Source organism: Alosa sapidissima, chromosome 16 (genome assembly GCF_018492685.1).
Source record: "Alosa sapidissima isolate fAloSap1 chromosome 16, fAloSap1.pri, whole genome shotgun sequence".
NCBI lineage: Eukaryota > Metazoa > Chordata > Actinopteri > Clupeiformes > Clupeidae > Alosa > Alosa sapidissima.
This window is the reverse complement of record NC_055972.1, coordinates 6411082-6437440: the sequence shown is the minus strand read 5'-3', so window position 1 is coordinate 6437440 and position 26359 is coordinate 6411082. Positions and strand designations below refer to the sequence as shown.

Sequence of the window (26359 nt, the reverse complement as noted above, 5' to 3'; positions counted from 1 at the left end):
TGCTGCTGCTCCTTCAGGGCCGTCTTGGACACACACGACTGCAGCATCACCGGACTACTGTCACACCTGAGAGAGAAAGGGTGGGGGGAGGGGGGGGGGGGAGGCTTGAGCCCTGAATCAATCAACCGTCCCGTTGAAACATAACAGATGACGACAGAATAGTGTTTCCCACAGAACTGGATTTCATTTGTGGTGGTAGTTGACTTGGACGATGGGGGTAAGGAGGATATAGAGCGTGAATGGAGCCCTGGGGTAGGGGGGGTATAGAGCCCTGGGGTAGGGGGGGTATAAAGCCCTGGGGTAAGGGGGGTATAGAGCCCTGGGGTAAGGGGGGGTATAGAGCCCTGGGGTAAGGGGGGTATAGAGCCCTGGGGTAAGGGGGGTATAGAGCCCTGGGGTAAGGGGGGTATAGAGCCCTGGGGTAAGGGGGGTATAGAGCGTGAATAGAGCCCAGCTTATTCTAACGTTAGCTTAGAGATCCGTCTTAATTGCATAACTTAACTTACAGCAGTTTAGTCTCCCCAATTTACTATGTTGTGATAAGACCTTGGCAGAGTTAACTTGAATGCAGTAGTTACTTTTTGAACAAATTTACGCAGCATGGTCACAATGCTAAGCGGATTTAATAGCAATTTAGCCCGTTGTCTTTCTATGCAATGTTTCTATGTGCCAACAACAATCCTTCAACAATTGTTAATGTTTTGCTAAATGTACATGCAGAGGAGGTTTTATGGCGGCCCGCCACAGATTACACAGTATGTATGGAAAACACTGGAATAAACATCCTGTTGAATGTCCATGTACAACACCCACAGATTACACCCACAGATTAATACGAAGGAAAAGAGGAGACCAGGAGCAAACAGAGGAGAGGGAGGGTGTGTGTGTGTGTGTGTGTGTGTATGTGTGATGCAACCAAGGTGTGTATGTGTGAATGTGTATGAGATGACCGGGGTATGTGGAGAGAATGGGGTGTGTGAGGTGACCGGGGTGTAAGTGTCTGTGTGTGTGTACATGTGGAAAGACCGTGTGTGTGTGATGGGTAGTTGGGTGAGAAATCAAACAGGAAGAGATCCTCACAGAGGGCGCACGTGGGTGTGTTGTGTGTGCCCTCACAGAGAACGCACATGTGGGTAAGTGTGTGTGTGTGTGTGTGTGTGTCTTCACAGAGAGCAGACATGTGGGTGAGTGTGTGTGTGTGTGTGTGTGTGTGTGTGTGTCCTCACAGAGAGCGCACGTGAGTGAGTGTGTCTGGGTCCTTGGCCATCATGTCTGCTAATATCTGCTCCACACCTGTGGCCACCTCCTCATAGGTGGACAAACCTGGAGGGAAACACACACACACAAATGCAGGGAAACGGAAACACACACACACACACACACACACACACACGCACACACACACACGCACACATCAGAAACATTCAAATCCGTGATCTTATACTGCCCCCTACTGACAATAGCATACATTACACATGACTAATAATGCAATATGTGATGTTATTATTATTTTACATTATTATTGCATTACATTAACATCATGTCCATATTTTGTTGATATATCAATGTATATATCACATTATCACAGCGTCACGTCAAAAAACATATACTTTCTCTTTGTGTCTGTCTAGGTTTGCTTGTTTTGGCCCCAGGAGAGCGCGCATGGTGTATCAACTGTGTGTGTGTGTGTGTGTGTGTGTGTGTGTGTGTGTGTGTGTGTGTGTGTGTGTGTGTGTGTGTGTGTGTGTGTGTGTTTGGGGGAGGATCGAGGTTCTGGGACACATACCCTCAGTGTCAGGCCTGATGTAGGAGTGCAGGTTGAGGGTCTGGGGGTTCTGCAGAAGGCCTAGAACCGCCGGTTCTAAACCCAGCTCTTTGGCCCGCCTGGCTTTGGACAGCTTGCTGCCTTTCTTATAGGGGGAGTACTGTGCAGAGGAGGGGAGAGGAGGGGAGAGGAGAGGAGAGGAGAAGAGAGGAGAAGAGAGGAGGAGAGGAGAGGAGAGGAGGAGAGGGGAGGAGAGGAGGAGAGGGGAGGGGAGGAGAGGGGAGAAGAGAGGAGAGGAGAGGAGAGGAGAGGAGGAGAGGGGAGGAGAGGAGAAGAGAGGAGAGGAGAGGAGAAGAGAGGAGGGGAGGAGAATATTAAAAAGGACAAACAGTGGAAAACAGAGACAGCATGTGGAGGGGTTGGGGAAACAGCTAGCGGAGGTCAAAACACAGGTGTCAGGATCTGGAGTTGGGAGGCACAGGTGAATGCGAGATGCCACAGGTGAATGCGAGATGTCACAGGTACAGGTGAATGTGCCACAGGTACAGGTGAGTGTAAGATGCCACAGGTCCAGGTGAATGTGAGATGTCACAGGTCCAGGTGAATGTGCCACAGGTCCAGGTGAATGTGAGATGCCACAGGTTCAGGTGAATGTGCCACAGGTCCAGGTGAATGTGAGATGCCACAGGTGAATGTGAGATGTCACAGGTCCAGGTGACTCTCCATAAGCAGTGTGTAAATGCATGTATATATGTTGACTCTCCATAAGCAGTGTGTAAATGCATGTATATATGGTGACTCTCCATAAGCAGTGTGTAAATGCATGTATATATGTTGACTCTCCATAAGCAGTGTGTAAATGCATGTATATATGTTGACTTTATGTTACTGTTACCAACCAAAACCTGATTGTTGCACGAGGATTTCCGTTTAGTGGTTCTATAAAAGCATACAGTATTCACTCAGAGAAGTGACACCTACACAGTCATCCACACCCACAGGCTCAAACATGCACACGCTCAAACATCCACACACCCACATGCATCCACATCCACACACCCACACTCTCAAACATCCACACACTCACACTCTCAAACATCCACACACTCACACTCTCAAACATCCACACACTCACCACGTGGTCCAGTTCATCAGGCGTTCTGCAGTTCTTAAAGGACACCTCCAGCTCAGAGGTCAAGACTCCATCTTTCTTCAGCGTCTGCATCACAGACTGACACTTCTTAGCCAAAGCACTACAGCACACGCACGCACGCACGCACGCGCACGCGCACACACACGCACACGCACACGCACACACACACACAATTTGTTCAGTTATTTGCATACATTTCTGTTCAAAACATCAAACTCAATCTAAATCATTAGAAGTCAGCCCGCTTTTTTGAATCACTGCTCAGTAAATTCATGGCCTATGCTGCCATCTAGTGGTAGAAAAAGGAAACTTAATTTCACTTCCAAAGGGAGAAAACAGTTTAATCTTCCAATTCTCTTTAACACACACAGACCCCCCCCCCCCACACACACACACACACACACACACACTTCTCAGAGAACATCCACATGATTAATCTCCCCTTTCCTTCTGCATCTGTTTCATACAGCAACCAAAACACACACACACACACTCACACACTCCTGCCCTCTCACCATAGCTCCTCCAGCGCTAGCTGTACTTCTCTGAGAGCATCGGCGTCCATATAGTTGATCATGTCCTTGCGGTAGCGCACCAGGAAAGGGATGGTGTTCTCCTCATGCAGGAGCTGCGCAATGTTACCACACACCCACTGCTCCACACCTGTCCTCTGAGCTAGCACCTGTCAGCACACACACACACACACACACACACACACAAACACGCACGCACAAAGGAAAATACAAAAATACACAAAAAATATCACGTTACAGATCACTTTTTTTCCTGTCCTTGACAAAATCTTTATTATTTTTATTATTATTATTATTATTATTATTATTATCATTTCAACACAAGTGTACTAGTGTATTATTTTTATGAACATCTAAATATAAACGTAGAGTTAGCGCGCCACCCCCCCCCCCCCCACCCCCCGCGCCCCCCGTGAGTACAGTTCACTGTGGGGGTGTGCCATGTCATATCGCCCATGATGATACCTGAATGGGGTCCCAGTTCATGTGAAGACCTTCCCCAAAAACATTCACAGACTTAGCCTGCCTGACTGGTCTTCCTTGAGGGGCGGCCGAAGTCTTCTGTTTCTTAGCAACTGGCTCTCCAAAAGTGAAGTCTTCCTCAGGTTCCTCCTTCTTCACCATCAGTGACTGCTGATTGGAGGAGGAGGTCAAGCCACTTCCACTAGGCTGGCAGCTGTTGGGGCCCATGGCCATGGGGAATGACAGTCTCTATGAAAAGGAAGACGCATACATACTAATTAACACAATCAACTAACTAATAACGAAAAACGTTAATCACAATTCACATTTGAGTGTAGCATCAGTTTAATCACATTTTTCCTTCAGGGTATGAGACACTGGTCTAAATAATAGATTACAATCACCTCAGAAATACAATACTCATACTATACTCAGGTTAAACTGTTTAGCTGTCTGACAGGCCAGAAGTGTAGCTCCAGAATCATAACAGGATGCTCAGCTACATTATTATTGGGTCAGCCGTGGCCTTGAGTGCCCTTGAGCAAGGCACCTAACCCCTCACTGCTCCCCAAGCGCCGCTGTTGTTGCCGGCGGTTGCAGGCACTGCGCCGGGATTAGTGTGTGTTGCAGGCACTGCGCCGGGATTAGTGTGTGCTTCACCTCACTGTGTGTTGACTGAGTGTGTTTCACTAATTCACGGATTGGGATAAATGCAGAGACCAAATTTCCCTCACGGGATCAAAAGAGTATATATATATACTTATACTTATTGTGTGTTGAACACAGAAATAGCCTACATATTTAGTTGTTTTCATTTGAGTCATTTGAGAAAATATCTAGTTAACATTATGGCAATCATGATACAATAACTCAAAGCTGTAAAGATCATACCGGTCCATAACTTACCTCCTCCTTGACCCTTGCAGGCCCCTGTAGCCCTTCTCTGTCATTCATTCCTCCCGCCCTCTCCTCCATCATCACAGCAGGGTTTTCGGGTTCTGTTGTGGTTCTAGAATCTTCCAGAGGTTCCACATTCTTGGCTTTAGGAGCCCTGGGAGCTCTAGGCTTCCTCTCTGTTTTAGGCTTAGGCTCCTTCTTCGGTTTTGGTTCTTTAGGAACTTTAGGTTTGGGTTCTTTCTTCGGTTTGGGTTCCCTGGGTTTGGCTGGTCTCCTGGCGACGGATTTTGCCTTTGGCTCCGGTAGCCATGAATCATCCGCATTTTCATCACTACTGACCACTGTAACATCAGCATTTCCTAGTCTATAGCAGATCAAAGGACACAATTAATCAGCAGAAGGGTGAAGTCAGTGAAAGCTTTACTGTAGTGTAACAACCTATTGTTAGATGCAGACATGTAATTCACTGCTGAAATAGTCTAGGCCAGGCCTACTGTACAGTACAAACACATACGCTCACTGATGGAGAGATTGTATGGTTACACGTCTGTGTGTGTGTGTGTGTGTGTGTGTGTGTGAGAGAGAGAGGGTAAGCAAACTCACGGGTTTTCGTCTTCATCGTCTGTAACCACCTCCGTGTACACCTTGGCTGTTTTCGTTCTTCGTAACATCTGCACGAAAGAGTGAAGAGTCGCATTGTGGGTAAAGAATAGAAATTAGCTTTTCTGATTGCATAGCCTACAATGTAGCGTGCACCCTGCTAAAACATGGTCTCCAAGTAAACCCCTTTCTAACTGGAAAACACCGAAAGGACAAGTTGGACAAGGTGCCAAAATAGCACTTTGATACTCCATATCTGAAATCTTTCGCAAGATTGAGCATATGATTCTGTTTGGTCTCAATGTGCACTGGTGTGTCAGCAAATGCTATCATGGTAGCACGTCTGAGCATTTTGTTTCATCATGGGAAAATACGTAACATTTCAGAAGTTACAAAATCTCGGTGGTTTCATGGTAATAAGAACTGCTGAGAAGTTCATGCTCAGTTACAGTCCTAATCCCGTTTGAATTTAGCGCCTTAACAACTGCACTGTGAGGTTGCTGCTAGCAAGCTACCTGGATATCTCTGACTGTTCGAACAGCTCAAAGTTAGCTATCTATCAGTGTCAACATAAAGAAAACGTAAGAATGAGACTTACGACGTTTCCCCGATATTTATTTAGTTGTGTGTTGGAAATTATTATACACAAGCATCACTCTAAATGTGCTACACGATAACTCCAGTAGGCTACTAGAATCTAAACAAAACATTCAGCTTCGTACAAGCTACAGTATGCGTACAAGTGTATACAATGCAATTCAATATGGCCGTCATTCTACAAGTTGTCATAATAAAAGTCCTACCGTTTTCACAATTATAAACAAAAAACGGTGTCCAATGTGGGAGTGAAATTTAGGATACCTTTCTGTCTACTTTGAAAATATTTACACATTGAAGCCTGAATTGCCTCTGTTGAACATTGGGTTCATGTGAGAGTGTGATGAAGAAAATGTATGCTTGTAGCCACATAATCCTTCTCAGACTGATATGCACTACAGAATAGTATAACTATCAGTAAATCAACAACATCCCAAACCATCATTCTCAGGTAAATGTCACCACCCCTTCCTGCATTACAAAAACTAGGTGAGCATCCTGTATTGCACTGTCATAGCCTAGCATATCTCATTCAAGGCAATGGTCCTTGCAATTAGCTACTAGGCCTACTATATTTTAAAGTAAATTGTTTAAGAGTAAAAGTTGCTATTTCTGTATGCATTTCTCTTTGATATTCAGCACCATAAAATACATATCACTTAACGAGAAATAAGATCAAACTGAGGCTTCTAAAACTCAGGAAAACCATGCTCTGGGGGTGCATTTTTGTGGGTTGCTGTTTGTAATAGTGACTGCAAACACATTGCACTGTGATTATGTTCTTGCATGCCAGCCAAGCCTAAAGGCATGCTTTGGCAAATATTTAAAGCAAAACTCAACAAAATTCAGGCTCTAATGTGTTTGTGTAAATGTTCTTCTTGTTATTTGTTTGTTAAATGTGAGTATAGACTGTGACAACAAATTTCCCCCTGAGAACAATAAAGTATGAACCTGAGTGCATTTGTTTGTTTTATAGTATAACATTGTTTATAGTTCACCCAGCACCATCAGAACGCTTGTTTTAGATCACTGAAAACATGTCGGGCTTGCTAGGGGTCGTAGACCTGCAGAGTCCGTGACATGATGGACAGGTAAAAAGCAGAGTCCGTGACCTGGACAGGTACAAAGGCTTGTGGAGGAGGGGCGAGTGATGGCTGTCAATCCCTTAATAAAACATATCATTTTCCTATTCAGATTGGATTGTTTGTGTGTGTGTGTGTGTGTGTGTGTGTGTGTGTGTGTGTGTGTGTGTGTGTGTGTGTGTGTGTGCGTGTTTTGGGTGACATGTCAAGGCACAAAAGGCTGTGCAAATAATCCTGTCAAACTAACCTTTCAGCATATATTTCAGTGTGATTCCAGTTTTTCATTATTTTTCAATCATATCCTGATGGCAATATTTATTTGTCCTTTTTAATTTCGGGAGAGGAACACAGGGACTAAAACATAATTTCTTGAAAACACTGCAGAGAAAAATAATTACCACCCTGGGAGTTGGCCAGGATAAGGAGCTGTTTTCCCGGCTGGCTGGAAGAAAATGTCTAGTGGTCCCACGTTCCACATTCTGACAGTTGTAGCAGCGCAAGGCTAAGTGCAAGGCTCTCTCAGCCAAAACAAAACATATTTCTAACATTTCTAATGTGAAACAATTATGTAAAACATTTTAACAGTGAAACGTTTGTGTCAGACCTTCAAAACTAGAAGTTCAAAAGTAACTGTGCTTCAGATAACTCATAGGGGCTATAATATAGAAACTTTTTACAAAGACAAAAAAAATGCTCATCAAATGGTATGATGACAGATGAAAGCTGAAATTGTTGACTGCAGATGTAAATTATAAGGCTAACTCTGGTACAATGCATCAAATGGCAATATCGATGTTAAAATTGTACCCTTAAAAATAAAATGAATAAATAATAATAACAAATATCTTTATATTTCTGTTATTATGATATTTCTTTAGATTTCTTTAAATAATAGTACCGATGTCTGACTCTCTGTCCTTAACAAGGTTACTGTGACGCTGTTAGAATGTTTTGGAATGGCTAGGAATGTAGGGCATGAGTGAGGCTGGCTGTGTGGCTGTTCCAGCTATCAGCAGGGGAAAGAGCAGCAAGGAGGCAAACATGAGGGGAGGCAGAGGGGGAAAGAGAGCAGGTGCGAGGCCTGTAGACTACAGAGTACAGCTAGGCAGGGAGTGAGCCACTGCAGTCAATGCTGCTGCAGATTAAAGGCACAGTCTCTGATTTTTTATTTAAAGGTACAGTCTGTGCTTCTGATCCAAAAGATTTTTTTTTTTGTCAGATTCAGCTAAATATCCCTCCCGGTGGTCCAGCTTTCTGTTCTATCTGTACAGGGGAAAAACATTCCAGTGACCTCCAGTTCTGCTTTAGAAGGGCCCAGTATGTAGTCCTTCTCCTGAGCTTCATATATGCTAAAAGATAAAAGGTCACTTCTTTGGTGTGTCACTTCCTGGCGAACAACTTCATAGCAGGTAGCCTATCCCACCCCACCACTTTTTGTGCCTAATAGAGTTAGTTTTGATGCGCTAAGTCAAGGGCCTCTGAATGTCTGAGTGAAGTTTGACAGAAACTGATGAACAGAAAAAAAAGCAATCTATTCCTACTCCAATGATAGCCTGATGCACAACCATGGAGGTGAACAAGCTTTAATAGTTCAGTCTTTGTATTGTACAGTACCTATTCTGACAAGCACTGATGCATTTAATTGTAGTTTTCCAGAAACTTCCTACACAGCTGTAGTTTTCCAGAAACTACAATGAGACTTAATTCAATGTAATTAAAATGTAGTGAGATTCCTCTTCAACTGGCTTGTCCCATGCAATAAAAAATCCCTGTGTCTCGCTGAAATCAAACTTATCCTAATCTGAAATATAAAGTTGACATCACCACATTTTCTAGTAAGTGCACCAAAGAATTCAAGGTAAAGTTCCTGTTTAAACTTCAAAAAAACAGCTGTGATTTTACTTCAGAAGTACATCTTCCACCCCAGACATCTGAAGAGGTTGCAATGGTTTACAAAAGTCAAAGATTGGTGGAAAACTCATGCATATTCATTTCATTCTCAACCTTTGGCATGTTCAGTCTTGAACAATGGTCTCAACCTAAATTAACTTTGAGAAAGTTGGACAAGGAAAGAGAGAGAGTGAGAGAGAGATGACCACTGAGAGAGAAAGACAAAAACAGAGAGAGAGAGAGAGAGGTGTGTCTTGCACAAGCCAATGTCAAAAGAGAGAGAAGTAGAGAGCGACAGCACCACTGTGTCCTGTAAAGAGAGGGTAGAGGTTTAGGGGAGAGATTCTCTTTGAGGCAGTGCTGCAACATTAAACTGTGGAACTCTGGCATTTTTGTCACAATGAAGTTTGAAGACCTTCTTTCAGACATTGATGGCTTTGGAAGGTTCCAGAAGATGATTGTTTGCCTTAGTTTCTTGGGACGTGTCACTTTACCATGTCATTTCTTGGTGAACAACTTCATAGCGGGTATCCCACCCCACCACTGTGACATCAGCGGTCTGGATGCTGCGGGCGTCTTTGGGAATCTGTCGGTGGAGGAGAGACGGACGGTCAGTATCCCGCTGCAGGCGGATGGGACGCTGTCTTCCTGCCTCATGTTCCCAGAGCCCCAGTTCTACCTGCTGCTCAACACCTCCAGCAGCACCGGACTTCCTGCAGAACCGTGTAGAAATGGATGGGTGTACGACAACAGCACCTTCAAAAGCACACTGGCCACTGAGGTAAAGGACAGTCTTCTCTTAAAAATATAAAACCAACATCCAAAACCATCAAACTTATTAAAATTCAACCGAATGATGTGGCCTATTTACAATTATCATATACAGTATGTAAACAACCTTTATAAAAAACGAAAAAAACTTGTTGAAGTTTTAAAGCCTGCAGTGAGAGACTATTCCAAATGTCTGCCAATAGGGGGCACTTTATTACATAAGAAAAGGAGTTATATCACTTGAATGTTTTGAAGATGAACCAAACATCTTTACTCCGTGTGTGCTGCTAATTCTCCTCTCATTTCCTTGGTCTCTTGTATTCCCTGGACAAACACAGTCTGCTGGGCCATCTGTTTCTACTCCAGAACCATTTAAAGCCCTCTCTGTGGCACTATGATCTCAAAACACAGCTAGAAACATCATTCATCTTTTCTAGAAATGATTTCCCCCACCGATTTTACTTGTTTTTGTTTCCTCTTCTCCTCAAAGTGGGATTTGGTGTGCGATAAGAAGGGGTTGAATAAAGCCACTGCCACCATCTTCTTTGTGGGGGTCATGTTTGGAGCCATGACCTTTGGTGGTCTGAGTGACAGGTATGACACACTTCAAACAACACCAATAATTGTAGATTAGAAAAGTCAGAGGGTATAGAAGGCCTCTCAGAAGAAGATAGAAGATACTGTAAGGCCTCTCAGATTAAGTATTCTATACCTGCCCAGAGGGAAGTCATTGTACATGAGTTGTTGTGGAGGGCAGGAATGATTTGCTGTAGCGGTCCTTGTTACAGCGGAGTTGAATGAGCCTCCATCTGAACACTCTCACCAGTAAGCTGTGTAGGCAGCGGAGTTGAATGAGCCTCCATCTGCTGTCTCACCAGTAGGCTGTGTAAGTGATGTAATGTGCCCAATTTATGCAGAAGCCTTCTCTCAAGTACCAACTCCTGGGGTTCTAGAGCAGTCCTCAGCACAGAGCTCACCTACCTGTACTATCCACTCCAACCTCTATGTGGTAAAGTTATGTGTGAGTCTGTCTTGTAACTATACTATCCTGATTTAAGGTTAAAACTAGATGTACCGCAGAGCGGTACAAAATATGACCGCCGCCCAGTCCAGCACATTTTTTCCACAAAAATAAATCACGCTGAAAGGCCTATATGATTCTAACTGTCTCACTAAATTGCATTATCCACACTCAATTCTCACTGGTATCTGCTAGACAACAAGTACCAAAACATGATTAGTTCATAGATTTCACATGTAAAATTCATTTTGCACAACCCCACCCCCATCTTGCCTGTTCATAATTCTGAGAAATTCTTGAATTGTGTGCATGTGTGCGTGTACACGTTTATGTTTATGTGTGTGGGTGTGGGTGTGTGTGTGTGTGTGCGTGCTTGTGTGTTTGCCTGCGTATGTGTGTTTGTGCATGTGCATGCATGCGTACATATGTCTACTGTGTGAGTATGTGTCATACGTATGATTACTGTGAATGTATGTGTGTGCGTGTGTATCTGTTTATGCACATGTGTGCACATGGAATGGGTTAACATGACCCCTGGAGGCAAACATACGGAAAAAATTGATCATCCTAGGCCCTACGGTTCTCAAGATATTCACAGAAAACTGTGTCTGCCCTACCCTCCTTTCAGGGGGTCCAGTACAGCGGGGGGGCTACAGATCAAAACGAAAAATGATGGTTCCATGCTATCCATGTGGGGTTACATGCCCACCAAGTTTCATGTACCCCGGTCTTTCAGTGTCCCGGGAATTCTTGTTGGTGTACGGTCACTAAATGTACACATAAATTATTTTATTGTAAGGCCCCTCATGAACGAAAGTTCACAAAACTTGGCATGCATTCGGAGGGTGTCATAATGATCCTACACTTCCAATTTCGTGCAGTTTTGACCATGTCAGCTAGATATTTTTTTGCTTTTTAATTTTTAACTAGGTGGCGCTATACATGAAATAAGTGGTAATGGGATGGGTTGACATGCCCCCTTAAGACCAACATACAAAAAAAGGTGGACCTCCTAGGCCCTACGGTTCTCGAAATATTCACAGAAAACTGTCTCCGGCCACCTACAGGCCAGTTGGTGTATAGTAACAAAAATTCATTTATTGTGTGGCCCCCATGAACGGAATTCCACGAAACTTGGCGTGCATTCAGAGGGTGTCATAATGATCCTACACTTCCAATTTCGTGCAGTTTTGACTATGTTAGGTCACAGATATCTGCGATTACAACACCTCATTTTTACTTTTTTGTGTTTAACTAGGTGGCGCTATACATGAAATGAGTGGTTATGGAATGGGTTGACATGGCCCCTTGAGATCAACATACAAAAAAAATGGTCCTCCTAAACCTTACGGTTCTCAAGATATTCACAGAAAACTGTGTCTGCCCTACCCTCTTTTCGGGGGGTGCAGTCCAGCGGGAGGGCTACAGATCAAAACGAAAAACGATGGTTCCATGCTATCCATATGGGGTTACATGCCCACCAAGTTTCGTCTACCCTGGTCTTTCAGTGTCCCGGGAATCCTTGACGAAAATTTGGACATGCGAAAAAGAAAAAAAAAAAAAAAAGAAAATCTGACTAAACCTATATGCCTCGCTGCGCGGCGGTCATAATAATGGTCTTACTTGGATGGTCCCCCATTTATGGAAGCATATTAGGGCCACATGAAGAGAAAATATTTTTGAAAATTCCGAGATAAAAGTTGAAATTTTCGAGATAAAAGTCGAAATTTTCGAGGAACAAAGTCAAAATTTTTAAGAAACAAAGTCAGAAATTCAGAAATTATTGCTGACTTTGTTTCTTGAAAATTTTTACTTTATCTCAAAATTGTTGACTTTTATCTCAAATATTTTTACTTTTTTTATCAGAAATTCTGACTTTAAAGGAACCATATGTAAGATTGTGGCCAAAACTGGTACTGCAATCACTTTCAAAATACTGAAGAGCGATGTATCCCCCCCCCCCCCCCTTCCTGACTCGAGGTTGCCAACCCTGATGGCGAAACACTACTGACTTTGTGATTAGTAGATAGGTGGAGGGTGGCGCATCAGGCCAAAACACAACATGACATGACAAAACACAACATCAACATCAGTTGAGGGCTGCAACTTCACTTTTTAAATGACAATATCCTGGCCGGACTACTGTTGTCAGTGATATAAGTATTTGAAATGAACATGATTTCTTAATGTCTAGTGACATATCAGGGCCATTTTATGATTAATTGAAATATTTTTCTTACATACGGTTCCTTTAATCTCAGAAATTATTTCTGACTTTGTTTCACGAAAATTTTGACTTTGATTCTCGAAAATTTTGACTTTTATCTCGAAAATTTTGACTTTTATCTCAGAATTTTAAAAAATATTTTCTCTTCATGTGCGCGTAATATGCTTCCGTACCCATTAGACTGTGAACAGACAGTCTGCTACAAACAAATGATCTGTTAACACCTACATACCTACAGTATGGTTAAGGTTAAGGGTTGAGTTTATTAAAGGTGATATTCTACGGAAGCCCTATTTTTTGGTAAATATCCAGAAAACGTGCACTCATTTTACTAAATTGTGTACACATTTTTACTAAATTGTTTTTAATCGTTGTGAGCGCAATTTATTAAAATGAGCGCACTATTTAGTAAAACGTGTGCACGATTTAGTAAAATGAGCGCACGATTTAGTAAAATGAGCGCACATTCTCTCGATACACAAAAATATCTTGCAATGACACCTCCTGGGCTCCGTAATATTCAGTGAACAATCCAAATAAAAATAAAAAAAACATAATCATTATTTTATAACCCCTCTAATACACACAGGTATGGACGCAGGATAATGCTTCTGGTGTCGTACGTGTCTGGGATGAGCTTTGCGCTGATCAGCGTTTTCTCCACCTCCTACGTCATGTTCGCTGTGCTCAGGTTCCTGAGTGGCTTCTGCATCACAGGCATCGTCATTGTCACCTCCGTGCTCAGTGAGAACACACCCCTCTCTTTTCTCCTCTCCGTGCTCAGTGAGAACACACCCCTCTCTTTTCTCCTCTCCATGCTCAGTGAGAACACACCCCTCTCTTTTCTCCCCTCCTCTCTTTGCTCAGTGAGAACACACCCCTCTCTTTTCTACCCTCCTCTCTGTGCTCAGTGAGAACACACCCCTCTCTTTTCTCCTCTTTGTGCTCAGTAAGAACACACCCCTCTCTTTTCTCCCCTCCTCTCTTTGCTCAGTGAGAACACACCCCTCTCTTTTCTACCCTCCTCTCTGTGTTCAGTGAGAACACACCCCTCTCTTTTCTCCTCTTCTCTCTGTGCTCATGGGTTTAAACTAAAACATCTCACTGATATTTGCATTACTTAAGCATTTAGAAGAGATGTATTTCTAGTGACTAGCAATTTTCAGTAGCTGTTTATGGTGCTGCAAATCTTACTTTAACTATTTAGAACATTCTGAGTATAAGTCAAAAGTTTCATATCAAATGCTTGTGTGTGTGTGTGTGTGTGTGTGCGCGCGCATTAACATTTGCTTCTCTCTACAGTTGTGGAATGGGTGGACATTGAGAGCAGGAAGTTAGTGGGGGTGATTGACAGCTTGTCATGGACATTTGGATTTATGACACTGTCCACACTTGCATTCCTCATCAGAGACTGGAGATGGCTGATTGTGGCCATCACAGCACCAGTGGTCATAGCCATAATATCATGGAGGTAACGCATACATAAGATCATTGAGGTAACTCATAACTTATACATAAGATCATTGAGGTAACTCATAACTTATACATAAGATCATTGAGGTAATTCAAAATTCAAAATCCGGAACTTTGCTGGAAGTTTGCCTCTAGCGGCCAACGTTGGCAAACTTCTGGCAATATTTTCTAGTGAACTCATTTGTTTCCCACAAATCACCCACAAGTTTGCTGCAAATCTACCGCAAACATTTGATTTTTGTAACGTAACTAATAGGTAACTCATAATATCATGGGGGTAACTTATAGGTAACTCATAATATCATGTTGTCATGGTAACTCACAGCCATAATATAATGAAGGTAACTTCAATTTGCAGCCAGGGTTGTCTAGCAACTCTTCGTTGGCTTGCGAGCTGGAAAAATTCAAGCTGCAGTTGGCAAGATTTTTTTGATTATATTCACTGAAACCGACACTATGCTCCGACAGAACAACATAAATCAGCTGGTTTTAGAAAAAAACCCGCACTTCTACCTCCACCTAGAGCCTGTTATTTGTTTTGCAAAAATCCGCAGCTCCCGGTTCTTCTGGTCCAATCAGAGCAGGGCTGTGTGAGATCTGACTGTCAATCACAGTCTGGTGAATTCTGGTGTGCACTGACGAGCACAAACTCGATGAGAGGGTGCTCGGTGGTAGTGGGGGAGGGGCATGAGAGTTGTAAACATTGAACATTTTGGCTAAGTCCCCTCAATCTGTCAGACTTGCCAACTGCAGCTTTAAACTTCGATCAGGCCAATCACATTGTGTATAGAGTCGGTAGGCGGGCTTAACATTATGATGGCAGAGTTGCAACGGTTCCGCGTGAATTCCCTGCTACTTGAAAACAAAGAAGATGGGTGCTGCTGCTGGTGAACAGCACGACACGACTTCAGCTTATTTTAAGTTGGCAAAAGATTGATCAACTACCCAACTAGCTCTGCTGGTGGGAAAACGCATGGGACTCATGAGTTGTAGCGCTATCCTATTGCGTGCGAGGGAATTTAAAAAGGCAACCGTTTATCCCGCCCCTCGGATTGAGCACGGGGGGAGGGACTACCTCTCATACTGATGTCTCCTGAATTTGGAATGAATTGAAATAATCAACTGTCATCTCAAAACAGATGGGTTCCAGAATCAGCTAGATGGTTGATAGCAAACGGGCGGCTAGATGAAGCTCACTACTACTTAAATAAGTGTGCTAAGATGAACCGCCGGCAGGGAATGGCTTCCTCCATCAAACCAGAGGTGAGCTGCCACTGGTCATTTGGACGCATTGATGTGTTATTATCATCAACATGGATATCACATCTGTAAGGTGTATACTGTGTGTGTGTGTGTGTTTGTATGTTTTCACAAGACCTGTTTATTTGTGTTTATTTGTTTGTTTGCTGGCTTGCTCTCCCTCTCTTTAGAATCTGTCTAATATTGTGGTGACCAATCGGAACCGGAACTACTCCTATCTTGATCTGCTGAGGACTCCCAAGATGAGGAAACTGGCACTACTTACAGGTCTTACTTGGTATGAGGAGATCTAACCCAATTATCTCTCATATCCCACTGCAGAATCCATATCATGTTAGGGTCTAAGTGTCTGCGGGGACCCAGGTTTTGATTCCACTCTCTCCACTACCATATATATATATACCATATATATATATATATATATATGCATGAAGCCAAAAAGCCCCAAAAATATATTTTTTTAAAGTACTTAATAACAATATACAGTATAACTGATACAGTTATTATTGACACCATGAGAATTGACAGAGGGGTTCAACTGGATTGCACATATTTTGACATGTTTTACTTCATCTTTATTCATACATTCATCATACTTCATCTTTATCTTCATCATTTGTGCCTAATGTCTATCTTTATTCATAATAATTTTTAATTGTTTCGAGTAAACAACACGTATCATTTGTGTCGTTTCGAGTAAACAACACGTATCATTTGTGTCGTTTTGAGTAAACAACACGTATCATTTGTGTCGTTTTGAGTAAACAACACGTATCATTTGTGTCTAATGTCTTGCAGGTACGGAGTTGCCTCCACCTTTTACGGCATCAGTTTTAATATTACAGGGTTTGGAGTGAATATTTACCTCACACAGTTTATAATGGCCGCTGTTGAGATCCCGGCTAAAGTGTCTATTTTCTACCTTCTGGACAAGATTGGGCGGCGCAAGACTGAGTCCGGTGCTCTTTTCCTGGCTGGGTTGTGTCTCGCTATCACCGTAATCGTCCCCAGAGGTAGAGCACTGCGTTTTAGGCCAAACAAAGGCAGTCTATACGTTAACATAGAAATCAAGGATAATCCCTTCAGCACTTCAGCCCTTCAGAAATCAAGGATAAGGTCATTTGAAAGCTGGGTAATGCTTTAGAATAACATGTGCTTATTAGGTATTAACAGTGCATTATAAGAAGTTAGTTAACAATTTATTACTAACAGTTAGTTAACTGTTGTTATCCTTTAATAACATTAACTAACTGTTAACATGCAGCTTGTAAGTGTTAATAAGCAGCCTTTTAAGTTACGTACAAGCATTTAAGTGTTAACAAGCAGCTTGTTAATGCTTGTTAATGGTGTATAAGACAAAGAGGTGGATAACTAATATGCGTATAAGACCTTTCTTATTTGTAGTAAATTTTGCAACCCCCCGATCTAAAGCGAGGACCAGGTAGCCTATAGTTCCACAAGCCTGACCTTCTATCTCTATATATCTACTGTATCTATCTATCTAGCTTGGTTTAGCTGTGAGAAATGCACCTTCAAAATTGTTGCAGCAAGCAGGAATTGAACCCTGGTCTTCTGTGTCATACAGTGACTTGTTGCTTACTGAGCTACAGTCCTATTTATGTGTTCAAAGTAAATGTTCATATTAATTCTATATTCCGATAATGTTCTATATCATACCAGCTTCTGATGGGAAAAGTGATGTTTATTGTACAGTGGGCATCGCTTTCAAATGACCACTTCATTCGCGCATTACGCGGCGTGAAGCTGCGAGAAGCTTTAGTACCACTTTCAGCCACTGTGCGTCGCTCTGCCACTGTACATCGCTCTGCCTGCCGTCCCTTACATAATTGTTGCCGAGAGTAATCCCAGCCTACGAATTCAATAACAAAATAAATCATGCATAATTAAACATTACCTCGATTTAGGCTACTTGGGTATGGCTTAAGGCTTGACTACACGAAAATCGAAATCGAAATTTGCTGTCTACATTATTGTCAGTGTTGGGGTTAACGCAACTACGCAAATCAAAACAGTGGTGTGATAATTGAGCCAGTAGAGAAATAACTGTTCAGAATTAATCTGTAGCCTTGGGTAGGCTTCTGCAGAAAACAATGTTGTTGCCGATTTAATACTATCTGGCGACATTTTTAACAGGCTACGCAATAGAGGCTTAGACAACTATGACCCACGTTTTGGTTTCGTAAATTAATTTGCCCTACTTCTTGACTGCAATGTAGTCAATTGACTGCTTGACATGTCATTTTTATTTTTCTGTACGATAAACAATTACATCTGCTTTATGCCGCAGAATTACATTCATATTTGGCTGACTGCAGACGCCCCACTTCCCTCCCCATATTCCAATATTAAGATAGTATAAAGTGCTTTTTGTATAGGCTACTATCATAAAAAAAATAGTTAAAACGAATAGCTATTTGCAATTTGACAAAACACTGGTCCTCATTTTGCGAATACGAGGACGATATGAGCCTGTTGCATTTAGTTAGATGTCCGAGTCACACATAATGTTTGAAAACCACTGGCTCGTAATCACAATAATTTAACACACGACAGTTGGATAACCTACTTCATCATGTCCCCATGCCTACATTTTTGTGAGTAGCATAGAGATCGTTAAAAACAATAAAGTATGGCTCTCCGTTTGGGACATCGAAAACTTTTTTTAATTTTTAATAGACTACCGTCGAAGATGCTGACTTGCAAAAGCCTCGGGATAACACGTTATCTCCACTATCATCAGTCATGCCCCTTGATCAAAGTGGGGAATGAAATAAAAGTTTGATAACCACTGGCTTAACAAGTTACCTGCAGTCCAGAACACAGAATCTATTGCAATATTCTGATGATCGGCGATGATATCGGCAAATGTTTGTTTTCCAAAGTAAGAATTTCACTTCACCATGCACCTTCGACAATACCTGGCCTACCTGGTATCATTACAAACATTATTCTGTGTCCTAAAACTGGCATATTTTATGGCATTGTGTCATGTAAGTTCGTTGCAAAATCTAGAGAAATGTGTGAGGTGGTCAGCGGGGGACAATTGAGACACACATTGGATTGTGTTATTACTTGAACATTCCACACTATCCACAGCTGTGGTAGGCCTATCAGGGGCAGGAGGATTACTGTCAGCGCAGGCTTTATATAAAATTCTTCAACAGAAGGCCTCGAATGTTGTCTTGTTTGTGGAGCGCTTTGCTTCGCTTCTGTAATTTCGGCTTCATTGAAAATGAGGGCTTCCCTCAATGACCCTTTGATTCACAATGAAACGTTACATTTCATTTCCATGTTAACAATGAGTAGTTTGTGTTGTTGTTGGTGGCGTTATTGCATCCCTTTTATGAATGCAAAATTGTTCCCTCGCAATTGGAAGCTCCTGTTGCGCATAGGCTATTTCAAAACATCGCAACGTAAAATGCCACAAAAAAGCTGTTTATGAATAGGTCTTAGTGAGTTAGGAGTCCTCTCGACTTAAGCTGTCCCAGACTTAGGTGCTACTTTTAGGTCTAAAATGCTTCGTGAATTACTTTTTGTGAAAAAATTAGGAGTCCTAAAGTTAGGAGTGACACGCCCATTATTTTTAGGAGTTGCTCCTAAATTCGCCAGTTAGGAGCTACTTTTAGCCTTAAAATTCTTTGTGAATATGGCCCCTGAATAAAAAGGCCTAGCCTAAATGAATCAAGGCAAAACAAATAGCCTAGTAGCCCAATGAAACATACGGATTGATGTAGTATCTTGTAACATTATTAAATTATTCTGTTACTATGCCTACGTTTGCAAAAGAGAACATTTTAATTTGATTGACAATAATGTTACATTTAATTTACATGTTGACAATGATTAGCCTAGTTTTGGTTGTTGTTGGCGGCGTTATTGCATGTTAGTTATGCCTACAATGCAAAATTGCTTCCTCGCGATTGGAAGCTCCTGTAGCTGCATAGGATTTCAAAACCGCAGGTTTGTGACTAGGTCTGTGAGTAAGGAGTCCTCTTGACTTCTTTTAAGCTGTCAGAGGTGGGAAGGTGTGATTTTTTGGGGGAAGGGCCGGATTAACTGGGCACAATTGTCTGATGGCCCCCCTTCCCCCCAGCCAACGTGAATCGGGTGGTTAGTTAATAGGCCTATCGTGAAGATTTTTCCTGCCATCTAAGGCACGAGCGCATCTGTGAGGCCAAGCCTCACCAAGTAGCTCGTTTGTTTACAACTAACATTCCATTTAATTAAACTGCTTTATAGGCTATGCCGAAATAGTTTTCAACATTTTGAATATTAGTGTCGGGTGAATTGAAATGTTCTCAAAGTAGCCTTATGGCTGAAAGCTGCTTGGGACACCCCCCCCCCCCCCCCTTCCTGCACTCATTGTTTCAAAAGGAGTAATTTTGGCTTTGTCAGAACTGAAGAGCTGTGGACGGCACGGCACGGTATGCCCAATGAAAATAAATTAACGCAACGCAACACAACACAACACAGACCCCGCTTCTCTCGCGTCAGTCACTGACATGAACGAAACACAGAACCCGCTTCTCTCACGGCAGTCACTGACAGTAACCTAGAATAAATGCATGGGGAAAAACACTTCCCCATGACAAAGACATCTTAAAACACTGAAAGTTAATATTTTGTCACTAGCAACATTCATCTGTCCTTTGTCAAATGTATTATGTTCCAAGTACCCTATGCGTAATTCTGCTTCATAAAGTTGAACAAATACATTTGCTTATTTCACAGAAAAATATAAATAGCCAGTCTACAGTGCAGAGTTGGTAAATTATGGTAGGCCAACTTGCAGTGAACATACAAAGAGGGGAAATTATTTATCTTGCAGCTGAGTAGCAGGGCAACACAGAGACAGGCCCGATGGCAGGGCTGTTATGAGAGTATTAAAATATAGGATATTCTACGGGAAAACATTAAAACGGCAAGACAGCGGGGAAAGTTAAAATACGTGATAAACACTGAAAAAGTTGACATGCGTTGTTTCGGTCCCCGTGCACAGGGATTATTTGTCATACTATTAATCACATATGATTATTTGTGAAATTGTGCAAACAGGCGCAACACATTTGAAAAGGAAGGACTGGTAGCATGCAAGCTCACGGGAAAGATTGATTTAAGAATGTTATCACAAAGTGTGTGGTTGTGGCGCGGGCGGAAGACAATTGGCAGGGGAGGGTCATGTCTTTTTTTTAACAATTCTATCGGAGGGTCATTGAACAATTTCTAGCAGGCAAGAGAGGGTCATGCAACTTCCAATTGAAGCACTCAAAATTCCTCCGGTGGCCCCTTCAATAAATAACGATCAGTCCCTAGATTGCTGCTGGGCTATATGTCTTGGTTCTGTTAACAACTTATTGTCAAACGCATAGCCTATCTCGCGGTTGCATCCATTACAAACAAACATGCAATGTGAACGTCTGGGATTGGGGAGAGCACTAAATGCTCTTCTGAATAAGCACGAAGTCAAACCTTTAAATGAAAAACACTCTTTAATAATCCAAAAAAATAAACCGCTAATGAAGTAAACTTGTGACCATCAAAAATCGTTTATCGCTCGTAACTCCGTGATACCAGGACGTAACAGGAAGGCATTTGGCTGAGCAACGGAGGTTAATATGCTCCATGTTTTGTCCAAATGATGACTGTCTATCATCGTTGCACTCGGAGAAAACCGGAATGTTTCATTCGTCCCCGTTTCAATCGTCCCGGTTGTACCTACTCAAAAAGCAGATAGAACCTTATTATTCTAAGGTAGCGAAATAGCGTTCAGCATGATTCATGCCCAATTAATTCCCCCTGTTAAAGTGTTCGCCTTTGTAGTTTGGTTTCGTGATAGCCTATGATAAACGGCTTATGGCCAAATATGTGAAAACGTTAAAATACAGTAGGCGATAAACCCGGAAAAAGTTGACAGTGATTTTTTCATAATCACTTTGGAGGGTCATAGAAAAATGTATTGTTGGCGAGGGAGGGTCACGTCTTTTTGGACTAATGCTCCCCAAACTCCTCCGGTAGCCCCTTAAATAAATAACGAACAGTCCCTAATGAAGTAAACTTGTGACCATCAAAAATCGTTTATCGCCTGTAGGCCTAACTCCGTGATAACAGGACATAACAGGAAGGCATTTGGCTGAGCAACGGAGGTTAATACTCTATATTTTGTCCAAATGATGTCTGTCTATCATCGTTGCACTCGGAGAAAACCAGAATGTTTAATTTGTCCTGCGTCTCTACGGCTGCAAACGGGATTCACTCGCAGTTAACCAAATATTTCTTTATTAGGGCAGGCATATTTCTGGCTATTACATTATTTCTAAACCAGTATGCTAAAGTCTGTAGTGAAGTCTGTGTAGGGTTTTCCAGGCTCCATTTCTTTTTACGACACACCCTGCTCACTTGAGCCATCTACCGGTTGTTTGGGTTGTTGCAGCGTCTCACTGGAAAAATACAAATTAAAGTCGCGTGATACCGCGTGATCCCACGCGCGGACCGCGAGTGAAGCTGGCCAATTTGAAGCACTGCCCACTGTACATGTATATTCATATTTTGACAAATATTCTCAGGTTTTGACCTAGGGCCTATTCAAGGTTTTGATGTATTCAGATTTTGACATATATTCTCAGGTTTTGACCTATATTTAGGGTTTTGATATATTCAGGGTTCTGATATTCAGATTTTGACATATATTCTCAGGTTTTTACCTATATATTCAGGGTTTTGATCTATATATTCATATTTTGATATATATTCTCAGGTTTTGATATATATATAGACTTTCATTCCATACTTTCATTCCATATATATTTCCTAAACGGCATGCCATAATATATATATATATATATATAATATACTGTATATTGATATCGATACATGTACTGTACAAATACAATACAACAGTAAACAGATATCTACAAAGATAAGATAGCAACACAACACGGTGCAGTGTGATTGTGTGTGTGTGTGTGTGTGTGTGTGTCTTCTTCAGAGCAACGGGTAGTGAGAACAGTAGTAGCGGTGCTCGGTAAGGGGTGTTCGGCGACTGCCTTTGGCACTCTGATTCTGTACAGCTCGGAGCTCTATCCAACCGTGATCAGGTAAGGGCTGGAGAAGAGCAGGGAAACCTGGCTTCATGAAGTAATAGTCCAACCACATATTTGGTTCAACCTTTCAGTTAAAAATTAGCCCAACTCGGCCCTGGCCGTGGCGCGACAGGCTGGGGCACCTGCACCGTATACGCCGGCGTTCCGGGTTCGATTCCCACCCTGTGGCTTCCGCCCTTTGCCTTCCGAATCCCACCCCGACTCTCTTTCCCACTCGCTTCCTGTCATTTTCCACTGTCATTAAAGGCATAAAAAGGCCAAAAAATAAAAAAAACTCAGCGCAGCCCAACTCTTTAGCCAGGGAGATGAGCTAATTAGTTAAATCACCTATTTTAAATGCACAGGTAGAACCAATACATGGTATGATTTTTTTAACTTTCTGAAGCTGGGTTTCCCATCTCTGTCTGTCTAATTCTGTAACTAACTCCTTACCTACCTACTTATCTATCTCTATCTGGAGGCCTGGCATAAAATGCCAGAATGACGTGCTAAGAAGCAACTCTTACTTCTAATGTATTTTATATTTTGAGCAGGGAATGTGCCACATCAGCTAGCATGTATGACAAGAAACAAAGATATGGTACAGCAAACTCATTTTCAATATGTATCACTGATGCCAGTGGTTTTCGTTCGGTGTGTATGTGTTATGCATCATCATGACAGGCAGAATGGCATGCAAAATAGATATATTACATTTTTAGGTTACACTTTACTTGACAGTATCGACATAAGAGTGACATGACACTGTCATGAACACGTCATAAACATTTATGACATAACGCTTCTGTTATTAAAGGGGAACTTGGCAACTATTTCAACTTAATAAACCCGTTTAGAAATCATTTGGATGGTTAAATGACCTGTTCCGGTGAAAATGGTGACTTTCCCCGCTGCACCTAGCGTCCCCGGGCGGAAAACCAACCTTGCAACATTGAGACTACCGTCCCGGAAAGAGAAGTGAGAAACAAGAAACTCGTTTTAAATCTTGTTTCTTACCTTGTAACATCCACATAGTTCTGCCAAACTTATGCTAACAGTTCGCTAGCTTGTAAACAAATCCATGTGCTTTATCATTACCTTTTCACACAGTTTGAAATAGCATAATGTGCAATTTCTCCAGCAGAGGGGGAAATCCTGCCAAGTTTCCCTTTAAGTGAGATTCGTTTTTTGTCATAACAAGTTAGGGTTAGGGTTAGAGGTTAGGATTAGGGATTGTGATCTGTATCTTATTAAATTACAAAAGTAATGTTCCCAACCCTTCTTATGCATTGGGACAGGCAGAATGGCATGGGCTATAACTCCTTCATGGGTCGTGTGGGGGTGGCAGTGGCTCCCCTGATCCTACTGCTGGATGATGTGTGGTTGGGTCTTCCTCAGCTCATCCTGTGCTGCATTGCAGTGGGGTCCAGTTTAGTTGCGAGTCGACTGCCCGAAACACGAGACCGTTGCCTGCCTGAGACCATCGAAGACATCGAGGGAACAAGGTGCCTCCTTCCAAAATAAATCTCACACAATGACATAACACAAATAACTGTCTATCTCAAAACTCCTCTGATTAACGACATTTTGCTCAAAAACAAAAAGTTTGAAATCATCCAGACATAGACCTTAGGTTCTTCGTACACCAAACCATTCCTTTAATATATATATCAGTGCGCAGTAGTGTGGTAAGTGTTTTGTGTTAGTGTGACTTAGTAGCGAAAATATATTTTTAATACATGACAAGTATAATAATTCAATGCTTTGTGGTTGAATTGTAGAGCACCACAAGTGGAATCCCCGGTCCTCTCTCATGGGAATGCAGACAGTGAAGTCGGAGGATGAAAACAACTGATCATTTGTGGTGTTTCAACATCACAAACCTGACTATTACTCTTAACAAATGCTAATAAAATTCCATACATTTTAAAAAATGTAGTCCTGGTGCTCTTTATATGAACATTTTTGCTTCAAACAGGCACAGAAATACTTGATTGTGGACACAAGTCAGTATCTCACATAAGACATTATTGAAAGTGCAAGTATTTGTCAAGTGGGGGGAAGGTATTTTTCAAAGGTTCAATGTCAGTCTAATCGTTTAAACTAATCTGTGCAGGTGTCCTGTAATTGCCCTTTTTACAAGGATCCAATAGTAAGCAAGTTGGTATTTATCTTTCCTCAAGTCATCAGATTTGTACTGAGTTTAGTAAATTGACTTTTCACTTGTTTTCTCAAGATGTGAAATACAATTCAAGTGATACTGAGGTTGAACTAGTATGTGTCAGGTATATGGTAAATGCTACAGTATGTTGCTGTGCAGTGATACTGTTTACTTGATTCCCCACTGGTTGTTGCTATTTCAAAAAATATTTCTATGCTCAACCAAAATATTAAACAATCCACAAATCAAACTTCCCTGGGGCCTGGACACTCTTCTTCTTCCTCTGTGATTTTTATTGGCAGTATGCAAACAAAGTGCATTGCCGCCATCTTCTAGACTGAGGTGTAAACTCATCGGGATGTCAGTTCTTTATAGGCTACTGTGTACAACACAAAAGAAAGAAAAGAAAAGAAACAAACAAAAAACTTAATCCTGCTTGCAAGCTGAGTTGCTTTCAATATCATTTAGCCTTAAAGGTACACTATGCATGTTCAGATATTTTTGGCGACTGTACAGCTCCCTCTAGAGTCACTATATATTTATATTTTTATCTGCCGTTGTAAATATACAGAACCCAGGAGGATAGATAGAGATATTTTTGTGTATCCAGAGATTGTGCGCTCATTTTAGTAAATTGTGTGCTTTTTTTCTAAATTGTGTGCATGTGTTACTAAAGAGTGCGCTCATTTTAGCAAAATAGCAAGCCCACTATTGTTCTTCTTAGGTGTTCTTTCTTTATTAGTGGGTTTGTTCAAGCAAGCCCACTATTGTTCTTCTAAAGTATACATATTCCATCCTATGGGGGGTTTTTCCTGCCATTAATAAAATTAAAATGAAAACAGTGAAATTAAAATGAAAAACTCGTTTTGCCATTTAATTTTCAAAGTGTCAGTGCAATTATCCTGCCAAATTTAAAAATAAAATGAAATACATACATTTGGCTTTTAATTTTCCTGATAAACACGATACATTTGTGACAAAAATAAAAATAAATTGAAAATGTCTATTTGTCATTTCATTTTCATTACCATCCTGGTATATTACTGCCAAAAATGAAAATGAAAATGTTAGTTGGAAAATGAAAATGCAAACTTCACTTTGATTTTGCCTTTTCCTGACAATGCGCACAATCGGTCCAAGACAAGGCCGTAGCGGCCCTAGAGTCCCCTTGTATCACACGAGGCCGGCCCAGGCAGGATATCCCTGCCGAGACGATTACAGCCTATGTGCAGTTAGGAATGACAGCAACAAAAATCGCGAGCCTGCTCAATTCGTCTCTAACCCTAATCGTCTCGGCAGGGATATCCTGTCTTGGACCGATCTGGCTGCCATCTTGCCGTCAACCAACCGCGTTTATTGATCTAAAG

At 41.8% G+C, this 26359-nt stretch overlaps 2 protein-coding genes across 2 annotated transcripts in view; one reads left to right on the top strand and one right to left on the bottom strand.

The window, feature by feature from the left end:
* Window positions 1–6145, bottom strand: part of srbd1 (S1 RNA binding domain 1) — a 108615-nt gene extending 102470 nt beyond the window's left edge. Inside the window, 9 exon segments of the mRNA XM_042066359.1 lie at window positions 1–66; window positions 1227–1323; window positions 1787–1925; window positions 2901–3018; window positions 3434–3600; window positions 3917–4162; window positions 4820–5174; window positions 5414–5481; window positions 6009–6145. The exon segment at window positions 1–66 is cut by the window's left edge and continues 103 nt beyond it. Coding sequence (XP_041922293.1) covers window positions 1–66; window positions 1227–1323; window positions 1787–1925; window positions 2901–3018; window positions 3434–3600; window positions 3917–4162; window positions 4820–5174; window positions 5414–5481 — 1256 coding nt within the window. The 5' untranslated portion in view covers window positions 6009–6145.
* Window positions 6146–9298: 3153 nt separating this feature from the next.
* On the top strand, window positions 9299–24746 carry LOC121685330 (solute carrier family 22 member 7-like). The gene is made up of 10 exons (XM_042065794.1): window positions 9299–9760; window positions 10241–10344; window positions 13588–13742; window positions 14301–14469; window positions 15611–15734; window positions 15902–16008; window positions 16530–16744; window positions 22738–22846; window positions 24130–24336; window positions 24613–24746. Exons 1-10 carry the CDS (start codon window positions 9380–9382, stop codon window positions 24674–24676), a joined length of 1635 nt encoding a protein of 544 aa, XP_041921728.1. The 5' UTR covers window positions 9299–9379; the 3' UTR covers window positions 24677–24746.
* Window positions 24747–26359: the final 1613 nt, after the last annotated feature.

What these genes read in the sequence shown, in the direction of transcription:
- LOC121685330 (XM_042065794.1), top strand. Translation starts at nt 9,380, where the DNA reads ATGAAGTTTGAAGACCTTCTTTCAGACATTGATGGCTTTGGAAGGTTC. An exon ending in AAAGCACACTGGCCACTGAG is followed by an intron (nt 9,761 to 10,240) that starts GTAAAGGACAGT and finishes TTCTCCTCAAAG; the next exon opens with TGGGATTTGGTGTGCGATAA. An exon ending in GAAGACATCGAGGGAACAAG is followed by an intron (nt 24,337 to 24,612) that starts GTGCCTCCTTCC and finishes GTTGAATTGTAG; the next exon opens with AGCACCACAAGTGGAATCCC.